The sequence below is a fragment of the Chlamydotis macqueenii genome, chromosome 1 (genome assembly GCF_036417535.1).
Source record: "Chlamydotis macqueenii isolate bChlMac1 chromosome 1, bChlMac1.mat, whole genome shotgun sequence".
Taxonomy (NCBI): Eukaryota; Metazoa; Chordata; class Aves; order Otidiformes; family Otididae; genus Chlamydotis; species Chlamydotis macqueenii.
This window is the reverse complement of record NC_141556.1, coordinates 151,544,660-151,557,021: the sequence shown is the minus strand read 5'-3', so window position 1 is coordinate 151,557,021 and position 12,362 is coordinate 151,544,660. Positions and strand designations below refer to the sequence as shown.

The 12,362-nt window shown below is 42.4% G+C and overlaps 1 protein-coding gene across 5 annotated transcripts in view; it reads left to right on the top strand.

The window, feature by feature from the left end:
- Positions 1-12,362, top strand: part of MCF2L (MCF.2 cell line derived transforming sequence like) — a 155,357-nt gene that overhangs the window by 124,287 nt on the left and 18,708 nt on the right. For all 5 annotated transcript variants that reach the window (XM_086770287.1, XM_086770321.1, XM_086770296.1 and 2 more), the window contains exons 9-16: positions 1,485-1,599; positions 5,555-5,674; positions 6,557-6,748; positions 6,966-7,157; positions 7,424-7,583; positions 7,734-7,804; positions 8,839-8,915; positions 9,970-10,036. In XM_086770287.1, coding sequence (XP_086626413.1) covers positions 1,485-1,599; positions 5,555-5,674; positions 6,557-6,748; positions 6,966-7,157; positions 7,424-7,583; positions 7,734-7,804; positions 8,839-8,915; positions 9,970-10,036 — 994 coding nt within the window. The remainder of the gene's footprint in view (positions 1-1,484; positions 1,600-5,554; positions 5,675-6,556; positions 6,749-6,965; positions 7,158-7,423; positions 7,584-7,733; positions 7,805-8,838; positions 8,916-9,969; positions 10,037-12,362) is intronic.

The following is a 12,362-nucleotide window of genomic DNA, read 5'->3' as shown; positions in this document are numbered from 1 at the left end:
TTTGTTTTTTTTTTTTGTCAGATTTGGACTATATAGTTGAGCAGCTTTTCCTTATTTTAATGAATATCGATACTTTGTTTAGAAACTAAAGCGCAATCCAAGGAAATTTTGCTGCTGTAGGGAAAGCAGGAGGGGAAAACAGAGGTGATATATCCCTTCTTTTCAGCAGATTTTTCCACTTTTCTAAAGTCCTTTTGAATTGAAGTGGAAAGCTTCTTTTTCTTTAAACCTACCTGAAGGAGCTTCTAACACATTGATAAGATATCAGCGATCATTAGTAGCTTTTAAAGGGCTGCTAGGGAGTACACCGCTCTTGAAGTATCTATGCACAAACTTCCTATAGGCTTTCTTTGGGCATATAGGTAATGGATGCTTTTCTCTGCTCCCTGCCGACTCCTCTTAAATTACTGCCAGTTTTGAAGCCATTATATCACCATAGCACAGATGTAAATTTGCACAAAGCTATGAAGGCATAGCTCATTTCCCCCAGGCAGTATTCTGCATTCTTTTTTTGTCTGTCATTCCATGTTTCTATTACACTTGAGCTGACTTTTCTTTCCAAATAACTGTCCATTCCAATCCACAAAGCTTGGCAGAAGTAACTTTTTTTGGTCGTTTTTGCTATCAGCTATCTGAAGGACAGTCGGGGTGGGGGTTGCTAATTTATCCAAAATGTTCCTACTAGATACAATATCTGACAGAAGTTGGAACAAGCTCTGTGTGTTATGTGTCCTCGCCTTTTTTCTTATCAGTTTTAACTTCTAAATTGGGGGTTCATTTCTGTGCTATTAAAGACAAAAATTCATCAAAACTATGATATATGCTTTTCCCTAAGTACAGCAAAAGGCACTTTAAAGTTAAGTCCACAGGATAAAGTACTGTCAAATGAAACGCTGGAAGATAAGTAGTAAAGTAAAAGTCTTAAGGCATTGGCCAAAATTATAATTGAAGAAGATTCTTTTCTTCCCAGTACTGGTGTACACTTGCGTGTGATATTGAAGTAGTAACGCTGCTCAGAAGAGGAGGAGCAATGACCTTCAGGTTTATTATGGGTCTTGCTCCAAGGAATGAAATGTAAGGGCAGCTGGCTGGTCACAGCAGTACAAATTTTTGCCTTCATTTTTCTTTATAGCTCAAGGCTTGGGTTCCTCTGAGTCCTAGCCCACACACATTTGCATGTTTTATTTATGTTTACTAGCTCCAGGTCCCCATGTCCTCGGTCCAGAGCTGAGAAGTAGTATATGCTGCAACAGCTAGCTTCAAATCAGCACCTGCCAATTTTTCAGAACTTAATGTTTGTGTTGGGTTTCAGTTTTACATCAGTGTTATTGCAATTCTGTGCAATACTCAAAAAGATTTCCTGTATCCAGTTTATTTTTTTCTGGAAAATATTGCTTTGGGGAGGCTTTTTGTTTACTGTGGAAGATTGCATTGTCCCCTAAAGGTTGTGCCAATTAGTCTTACAGTATTTCTTTTTTTTAAAGGCTTCTGGCTCAATTACATGAAACAGAGACTGCATTTGATGAGTTTTGGATTAAGCATCAACAAAAACTTGAGCAGTGTCTGCACCTTCGGAATTTTGAACAGAATTTCAGAGAGGTGAGAACTTCTTGGTGACAGTCAATATTTGGCAATATAGAAATGATTCAGAAGAAAATACTTCGCACTTCCGTTTCTGCAGCTCCTGTGTGTGTTTGAAAGCTTTCTCCAACCTTTTTCTTGTATGTGTCCTTATTTGACATCCTGCTGTCTTTGCTAGCTTAAATACTTGCCTATAGAGATATAATAGCTTCTCTTCTGCAGTCTTATGATTTTTTTTTTCCACAGGCCCAGCAGTGTATAAGTGTTCAAAAACTCCTTTGAAAGCTGTTCTCCACCACAGAAGCATAAAATGCTGGCTGCAAAGCTTTCATCTTGCCAATAGGCCCTTTTATAGAACCGAGACGTACCTAAACCTTCTGGCTGTTTTATAAAATTTCGGTCTCCAGCACTGTGGGTGGGAGGTTGCAACCACAATGTTAGAAGCTGGGTGGAGGCTGAACTAAATTTTTACAGCCAATTTCTGATCTCATGTTAGTTTAACTCATGTGTTTGATGGCACCTACAGTTGCTTTACGCTGGTGTAGCTGATCTCAGAGCACAGCTCCTGTGCCTCCATGGGAGCAGCGCTCAGAAACCCTCTTACAAATGTGTGTGTGTGTGTCTGTCTGTATGTCTGCCTCTCAACCATTTGTTAGAGTTTTAAGTTTACGGTCTCTCTCACATTTTGCTGTTTACATTAATGTCACTTTGTATTATTTTCATCTGATAAAAGCAAGATTATAAATGTTTCCTGAGCATGAGTTTCCCTGCGGTTTTTTTTCAGTACCAGGAAACAGGTTTACTTCACTGCCTTTTCTTTGTATTTATTTTCACTTTGATTTGGGGGTGAAGGTAGGCTGACTAAAATATAATTTGTGTCTGTGCCCCAGTAACCCCATAATGTGAACCACCTGACCTGTGGCTATCAGCTGTTTAACTGATGGGTCTCCGGAGAGGTGGAATCATAGAATAGTTTGGATTGGAAGTCAATGTTAAAGGTCATCTAGTCTGACTCCCCTGTAAGGAAGAGGAACATCTCCAACTGGATCGGGTTGCTTAGAGTCCCATCCAACCTGGCCTTGAGTGTTTCCAGGGATGAGGCATCCACCACCTCTCTGGGCAACCTGTGCCAGTGTTCCACCACCCTCACTGTAAAAAATGTCTTCCTTATGTCCAGTCTGAATCTATCTGCATCTATTTTAAAACCGTTGCCCCTCGTCCTATCACAACAGGCCCTGCTAAAGAGTTTTTCCCTGTCTTTCCTGTAGGCCCCCTTGAGGTACTGGAAGACTGCTATAAGGTCTCTCCAGAGCCTTCTCTTCCCCAGGTTGAACAGCCCCAATTCTCTCAGCCTGTCCTCATAGGAGAGGTGCTCCAGCCTTCTGATCATCTTCATGGCCCTCCTCTGGACTCCCAACACGTCCATGTCCTTCTTATGTTGGGGGCTCCATATCTGGACTCAGTATTCCAGGTGGGGGTCTCACCAGAGCAGAGCAGAGAGGGAGAATCACCTCCCTCAACCCACTGGCCACACTGCTTTTGATGCAGCCCAGGATGCGGTTGGCTTTCTGGGTTGCAAGCGCACATTGCTGGCTCATTTTGAGCTTCTCATGCACCACAACTCCCAAGTCCTTCTCCTCAGGGCTGCTAGCAAGCCATTCTCTGCCCAGCCAGTATTTGTGCTTGGGATTTCCCCGACCCACGTGCAGGACCTTGCACTTGGCCTGGTTGAACTTCATGAGGTTTTGTACAGGCTCACCTCTCCAGCCTGTTGAGGTCCCTCTGGATGGCATACCTTCCCTCCAGCGTATTGACTGCACCACGCAGCTTGGTGTTGTCGGCAAACTTGCTGAGGATGCACTCTATCCCACTGTCCATGTTGCTGATAAGAATGTTAAACAGGGACAGGCCCAACACTGACCCATATGTCTTAGCATGATTTTCAGGAGAGTCTGCTCCGTGACCTTGCCAGGCACAGAGGTGAGACTGACTGGCCTGTAGTTCCTTGGGTCTTCCTTGTCTCTCTTTTTAAAAACAAGGGTTATGTTTTCCCTTTTCCAGTCATCAGGAACCTCACCAGACTGCCACAGCTTCTCAACTGTGATGGACAGTGGCTTGGCAACTTCATCTGCCAGTTCCCTAAGGACCTGCAGATGCATCTCATCAGCTCCTATGGACCTCTGTACCTTTAGGTTCCTTAGATGTTTGTGAACCTGCTCTTCTGCTACAGTGGGCAGCTCTTCATTCTCCCAAACCCTGCTTTTGCCTTCTGCGACTTGGGTGATGTGTCTAGAGCCCTCACCAGGAAAGACTGAGGCAAAAAAGCAATTGAGTACCTCAGCCTTCTCCATGTCCTGGGTAACCAGGTCTCCCATTTCCTTCCAGAGAGGGCCCACATTCTCCCTGGTCTTTTTATCCCCAACATACCTAAAGAAGCGTTTCTTGTTGCCCTTGATGTCCCTGGCCAGATTTAATTCTGTCAGGGCTTTAGTCTTCCTTACCTGAATCCCTGGATGCTTGGACAATCGCTTTGTAATCTTCCCAGGCTACCTGTCCTTGTTTCCACCCTCTATAAACTACCTTTTTGGTTTTTAGTTGGCCGAGGAGCTCCTTGTTCATCCATGCAGGCTTCCTGGCGTTTTTTGCCAGACTTCCTCTTTGTTGGGATGGGTTGCTCCTGAGCTTGGGGGAGGTGCTCCTTGAATATCAACCAACTTTCTGGGCCCCTCTTCCCTCCAGGGCTGTATCCCATGACACTTTACCCATCAGATCCCTGAAGAGGCCAAAGTCTGCTCTCCTGAAGTCCAGGGTAGAGAGCTTGCTGCACACCCTCCTCACTGCCTTAAGGATCTTGAACTCCACTAGCTCATGGCCACTGCAGCCAAGGCTGCCCTTGAGCTTCACATTCCCCACCAGCCCTTCCTTGTTGGGGAGAACAAGGTCCAGCACAGCTCCTCTGTCACTTGTAGGAGGAAGTTGTCATCCACACATTCCAGGAACCTCCTGGATTGCTTGTGCCCTGCTGTGTTGTCCCTCCAACAGATGTCGAGGTGGTTGGAGACCCCCATGAGGACCAGGGCTTGTGACTGTCTATAGAGGGCCTCGTCCACTCAGTCTTCCTGGCCAGGTGGCCTGTAGCAAACCCCCACTATAATGTCACTTGTCCCTTCCCTTCCTCTAATCCTGACCCATAAGCTCTCTGTCAGCTCCTCATCCATCCCCAGGCAGAGCTCCATGCACTCCAGATGGTCGTTGACATAGAGGGTGACACCCCCTCCTCATCTCCCCTGCCTGGCCTTCCTAAAGAGCCTATATCCCTCCATCCCAACACTTCAATCCCAGGAGCCATCCCACCATGTCTCCATGATGCCAACAAGATCATAGCCCTGCAGGCATGTGTGTATCTCTAACTCTTCCTGTTTGTTCCCCGTGCTATGTGCATTGGTATAGAGGCACTTAAGCTGGGCCCCAGATGAAGCCGACTTGCTGACTGGAGCATCTGGAATTCCCTTGAGCTGCACTTTAGGTTCTCTCGTACTTACCAGTGATCCTTCCCCAGGTTCTGGGCACCTATTGCTGTCACTGGCACCATACTGACAGTAGCAGGGTGGATTGTGGTTGCCCTCCTCCAGCAACGTTAATTTAAAGCCCTCTTTACCAGTCTGGCAAGCCTTTGGCCAAACACACTCTTCCCTCTCTCTCAGGTGGACTCCATCAGCCCCCAGTAGACCAGGCTTCTCAACACAAGTCCTGTGGTCTAAGTAGCCAAACTTCTGGCTGTGGCACCATTCCTGCAGCCATTTGTTGATTTGCCAGATTCAACTGTCCCTTTCAGTCCCCTTCCCTTTGACCAGGAGGACAGATGAAAAGACTACCTGCACCCCAGAGTCCTTAACCATTGCTCCCAGGGCTCTGTAATCCTTCCTGATATTCCTCATCATCTTCACTGATACATAGCTGTGTCTCATTTCAGGTCAAAGCAGCTTTGGATATTGTGTCTGAGAGACTGTCTGCTTTCACAGATGTGGGAAACAGCTGTTCACATGTGGAGCACATTTTGAAAGATCTTGCCAACTTTGAAGAAAAATCATGTGTAAGAACTCCGCAATGCAATCTCCTTAATTTCTAGTATGACAGTGGGTGTGTGGAGGGGAACAGTAGTTGGTACTTGAGTAGATCTTATGGGCAGAGCTTAAGCTGACAACAGGGCAGAATCAGTGTCTCCAGTAACATGCAGAAGGAATTTGGAATAAAGTTTTTAACCACTGGAGCAGCCCGATTCTCGGACATCCCTCAATAAAGAGCAGAGTGACCAGTCACAAAAGTCAGTGTCATCAGTTTATGGAAGAATTGCATGAAGGGTCTATGTAGCCAAGTTCTGCACTTAGTGATCAAGAGGCCACTTCTGTTCCTATTAAAGCCTCTTATTTCATTGGATCTCAGAAATGAGAAGGCCATGTATGGAATGTACAATATGTGGGCGTTTGATCAATCTTATTGAGGTTAAGATGACCAACAGAAACATACACTCTGAACAACATAGAAAGGGAACCTTATTATGATCTGTGCTTCACAATAAAATTTATTGCTCTTGAGGCTGAGCTGTTGGCATTAGGTATTTTTTCTTAATTTGGGTTCAGATTGCTACTATACTCCAAATTGCATATAGACGTACTGCTGGATAACTAAGGTATAGAAAGACAGTAGTGCTTCCTTCACAGGGAGGCATATGATTAAACTCATTACTGTTTCTGGAGTACTCTAATACAATAAAGAAGGAGGCATAAAAGTTCTTGGGCATTTGGGAAGACAGGAAATAATTTTAACTTATTAAGCAAAGCAGCTGTTAACTAAAGATGTATTCTTTATAAACATGTGTGTTCTACTGCATAAAAACAAATGGTATAATTTTTAATTTTTTTCTTTGCTGTTGATCCGAGGAAAGATGTACCTAAATAAGTGCTTACTTTCTTAGGAAACTGTAGCAAAAGCCAGAATGCTAGCCTCAGAGGGTGATGCTTTTATTCAAAGCAATCATTATGCTGTGGACTCCATTATTCCAAAATGCAGTGAACTTCATCATCTCTGTGATGCCTTCACTACTGAGACAGAACGGAGGAGAAATCTTCTTAACAAATCTCTAGAACTGCACGGCTTACTAGAAAAGGTAAATTTTGCATGGAACAGTTCTGTTTTCCATCTTGTTTGCTAAAACCTCAGTCAACCAGTTGTCATAATGGCAAGTAAAAGTATCTGGGTGTGCTGGAAGTTGTCTCCTTAAATAGCTGAATACATCACAAGTAGAGGTATGAAATGTTTTAGACCTCTTAGTGTTTGATGCTGATATTGATGCATTCTGAGTCTGTTTTTTTCTCTGTTTCTAGTCTATGAAATGGTGTGATGAAGGAATTTATCTGCTGGCTTCGCAACCAGTAGATAAGTGTCAGTCTCAGGATGGTGCAGAATCAGCATTACAGGAGATTGAGAAATTCCTGGACACTGGTGCAGGCAACAAAATCAAGGAGTTGAATAAAATTTACAGAGAGTATGCACACATCCTCAATGAGGACCTGAAGGTACCAGAAGATGTTTATGTGTATCTGTACATCCATTTAGTCATTTTAGAATTGTCCCCTTGCATGGCCATCAATAAAGTTAAATAATCAGTACTAGGAGTTATACTTGGGAACTGGAAAGTGAACACATTTCCCTGAGGTGCTAGTCCTGTCATATCTTTGCATAAGGGCCGTAAATGGCAGTGTAGCTTATTGATGGGTCTCTGACAGGGATTTTTTTTTTTTTTTAATTTTTATTTATTTATTTATTTCTGTGGCAATGGTAGGAGCATGTGCAAAAGGTTTTCCAGAAGCAAGAAAGTATGGAAGAAATGTTTCAAAAGAGACAAGTAAGTCTTAAGAAACTGGCAGCTAAGCAGACACGTCCTGTTCAGCCAGTCGCACCAAGACCCGAAGCCTTTGTAAAATCTCCGTGTTCCTCTCCAGGTAAGTAACTGGAGTAGCCTTTAACTAATTTTTTGTGTTATGCTGAGAAACTGTTCAAGAAACTTTCAGCTGTAATTTGTGGTTGCTCAAAGATCTGTGTGAGATCTGCTCAAGTTCTAACTGCTGTTTGATTCTGGTTTGTGTGCTTAGGTCTTCAAAGAGAATACGTATCCAACTCAGAAAGCAGTGCACTCCGGAGGGCAAACTACAGAAGGGGAAAGGTAATTTTTTTCCTTTGTGCTTTTCATGCATGTACTGCTTCAGCAGGTCATAATATGATGGAATATTCAAGAACCTCAAGAAGAATGAGGCAGTTCCACTGAAGAAGTGATAGTATTTCCCCTATTGAAGTTACTCGGGTGAAGCAGTCATGTAGTTTAAATAGAGGCTGCTTTTTTGCTGCGCTGGGTATGAGGGAAGGTAAAATAAATAGTTGCCTATATTAGGAAAAATGTTAGGAGCAGCAAAATATAAAATCTATGAACAGGAAACATTTATTATTTGCCAGTAGTAATTGGCTACTCTTAAAACTGGCAAACGTGAAGAGGTAGTTGTCGTTGGCTCCAAGACAGCTTCACCTGACCTAATGGGTTGCCATTCCCAAGTGGGGATGGTCTTCCTGCCCCTCCTCCGGCAAGGAAAGTAACCTAATGGCAGCAACAAATAGTTTCTCACTGGGTTAGAGAGTTGAATCAACTCAGCAAAGGTTCCGCAAGAGACAATGCAAGGAGGAAGGCAAGACCATGTGGCCAGTAGGGACAACAGCTGGAGAAAAGGGCTGGTTCAAGCAGGGATTGAAAGCACCACCTCTTATTTTTTTCAACAAACTGTAATTAGGTCAGCCATTACAGCAGACCTAATCAATCTAGGTAGTTACCAGAAAGTTAGCACAGTACCTCATTTTTAGCTTGGAAAACAGACTAAGGCCAATGTTGCCTTCGAGATAGTGCTGATGCTCTGACGTTGTCTTCCTGGAAAGGGGCCTCGAGGGCCTCGAACCACGGTATTTTCTAAGCTGACCTTTCATGTACAACTCCCTGTGTCTAAATGTTCTTGTGTACTTCAAGACCTTCAGGTTGACTGATATATTTTTTTTCCCCAATGTTCTTGCAAATTCTGTTCATTTTTAATAGAGTACAGTCTTGTGAAAACACGTGCAAGTAGAGCTGAGTGCAAAGCTGTACATCTTAGTGTTTTTCCCAGTCTGTGATGTCGTGATGGTTTTTTGTTGTTGGTTGTTTGTTTCCTTCCTTAGAGTGAAATAACTGAACTCCATCAAAGCAGAGGAGGATCTACAATGGATGATGACGAAAACCTAGCTGTGTTACGGCAGTAAGTGTATTTTGATAAACAAAAAATGCGATTTCTCTGATTTGGTTCCAGCAAAGGCAGAGTTTGGGTAAGGATTTGTTAAGACAAGTATGCTTCTCTGAACTAAGCCTCAGTGCATTTTAAAATGCATTAGCTATGCTCTGTACACAGAGGAAGATATTTCAGTCTGTCTGCAGCATTATTTATAGTTTATATAGTAACAGACTCTAACTTTCCTGCAGTGAGGTGATGCTATGGCAGGATAACTACATATTTTTGTTTTGGAGATGACATAGTTTTGAGTAATAAGCCTCCTGTAAATCTATCGGAGGTTTTGAGTTTCATGCTTCAGAAGACCTTGTATTTTTATTTTACTCTTTTTAGTCACTATTTTGATAAATGTTATGAAAAATCACTTTCTTATATAAAAACTAAACAGCATCGCTTATATTCAAAAAATAACTTGGTACCACCTGCAATGTTTATAGCAGAGCTTGCATTTCTGCCTGTAAACTGGATACTTCTGCTGTCTTTTCACTGTTGCAACCGCATGTAAATCGTAAAACATCACAGCGGGATGGGTTTGAGGGGAAGTATGCTTGCTTGACCATTAGGGAAATAAAAATTAAAGCAGCACTGTGATATTCAGTGTGCCCTAAATGCACACTAATTTAAAATGACCAGTATAACTTTAAGTCTGTATTTGACAATCATACGCAGCTACAACTCCAGCTCCTGTAATACTTGAGAACACAACATAACCAGATTTTGTGTGTACAATGATAAAATGCTCCACTGCTTCAATTCAGTTACTACAGCACTTAAAATGCTAGATTTGACTTTTTTTCTGTTTAAACACATTTTCAAAAGTTTTAAAATGTTTTGAAATTATATGCTTCTCAGTAAAGGTATATAAACTGTTGACAAAAGTATCCATGAACCACCACATTTTGAACCACCTGGAAATTGTTCTTTTATTATCTGAAGTAGAGTGGAAACATAGACAAGGTTAATGTTGCCTCATTACTTTGCATAAGTGAATAGGCCTGCCGTAATTGTTGTTCTTTGTCTGCAGGCATGTGATTAACGAACTCATTGAGACTGAACGAGCGTATGTGGAAGAACTTCTCTGCGTTCTTGAGGTAAAGATTAAATTTCACTGCAGCTGTTAGTGAATCTATTTCTCTCTTCCATTTCATGGATGCTTTTATGCTTTCCTTATCACTGTAATACCTCTGCTTGTCCTGTCAAGCAGTGTGATCATTACATCTCTTCTCTCTAATATTTTCACAGAGGCAGGAGTGTGCAATTTTTTTCTAGAAATATTCATGCAACTAGAATTTTGTATTAGAAAACACAAATTGTGCAGAAAATAAGATATACCTAACTATTTAGGTGGATGTGCTGTTTTTGGCTGAGATAGAGTTAATTTTCTTCATAGTAGCTAGTATGGGCCTTTGCTTTGGATTTGTGCTGGAAACAGTGTTGATAAGACAGGGATATTTTTGTGCTTACACAGAGTCAAGGCCTTTTCTGCCTCTCGCACCACCCCACCAGCGAGCAGGCTCAGGGTGCAGAAGAAGTTGGGATAGCTGACCCCAACTGACCAAAGGGATATTCCACACCATATGACCTCATGCTCAGCTTATAAAGCTGGAGGAAGAAGGAAGAAGCCGGGCGGGGGGGGGGGGACATTTAAGGTTATAGCATTTGTCTTCCCAAGTAACTGTTAAATGTGATGGAGCCCTGCTTTCCTGGGGATGACTAAACACCTGCCTGCTGATGGGAAGCAGTGGATTGATTTCTTGTTTTGCTTTGTTTGCTTGCATTTGCTTTGCCTAAACTGTATTTATCTCAACCCACGAATATTCTCACTTTTACTCTTCTGATTCTCTCCCCATCCCCTGGAGGGAAGGTGAGGAGCAGGGGTAGTGAGAGAGCGGCTATGTGGTGCTTAGTTGCCAGCTGGGGTTACACTGCAACACTGAAACATCGTGAGATTTGTAATGATCATCAGTTCCTGCAAAAGTTAATTCCAGAGTCTTGGGTCAATTCCAGCAAGGTTGTGTGTCACATGGGAACATGAATCTGCATCAAGAGAATCTTGCGTCAGCAGCAGAGAAAACTTTTTTCTTGCATCTCTTTTTGTGTATCTTTAAGTGATCCTCCAAATGTCTTGGGTACAACTGTGGTAATAGAGTGCCTGGTAATAATAATCATATCTTGATTCAAAATTATAAAGGAAACAAAGATATTCTCCTTGCTCCACACTTGCGGAGGGACAGTTGCAGTACTGCTTGTAGAGTTGCTTGTAGAAATACATGGCAGTATTCTGTGTTGTTCCTCAGGTTTGTTGTGTCTTCACACGTGGATGTGTCATTTTGTTGTAGTCCAATTTGACTGTAGGAGATGATGAAGTTACAGATAACTGAGGCTGAATTATTTTAGTCAGGATGAATTGGAATTGAGACAACTGGGTACACTTGGTATCCATGCCAATGTTAAGTTCCTAAATAGGAGCTTTGTCTTTAATTTATGGACTGGGAGTGATAATTTCTAAGTACATGCCTTCAAGAAAGAGTACGATGTAAGGGATTTGAACTCTGATCTTGCTTTTACCTAGTTTGTACTCAGCTTCCCATGCCATTTATGTCCTGAGTCCGGCCCAAATGCTAGGAAGTGTTGATGGCAGTAGGATGGTTATAGCTGGTGTGTGGTAGTAAAGCAAGGTAGGTCCGGACTGGACCTTAAGCATCACCTTATTCTCTGCTTTTGTATGTAACTTTATCTATACAGTTCTGTTTATAAAATCAAGAGTCAAATTGTTGGAGGACTTTTGGTCCTTACTGCTACTACTGGAGGGTTGTTGCAGAATCTCTGTTCCTCTGGTATTACTCTTGCTTTGCATAGAGCATAGTGCAACCTTTGTCTTGCTAGGCCAAGCTGTCTTGGTTTTCTACCAGTGTGATAGACTCTCTGGTACTCTGACCACGCCAGGCACACTTACCTGTGCATCTTTGCAGTTTGGGATTCATCTCTCTCTAACCTGGGTGACTGGGACTGCCAACAGTAACTCTGGATCAGGTCCTTGCTGAGCTATGATTCAATGGCAGTCTTCCAGCTTTTGTGTAATTCTAGTTTATTAATACATAGTTCTGGCTGTTCTCCCAATTTCTTCTTTCTATTAATCTTCCAATTTTTCCTGTACAACAACCTGATATTCCTTTGTATGGACAATGTCTCCTATTATTATGTCATATTTAATTGCCATGCATTTTCTCTCTGCCAAGGATTCCAGCAGAAAATAAACCAAGGTCATTCCCAAGACCGATTACTGGGAAACTGCTATAGCTGCTTTTATCTGAGCTTGATAGTTTTCCTTTCATTAATAACAATGGTCATCTGACTTTAGTCTGTGAAATCCAGAAATTTTTATTGCGGAAAAATATTGATTTAGTCTAATTTTAG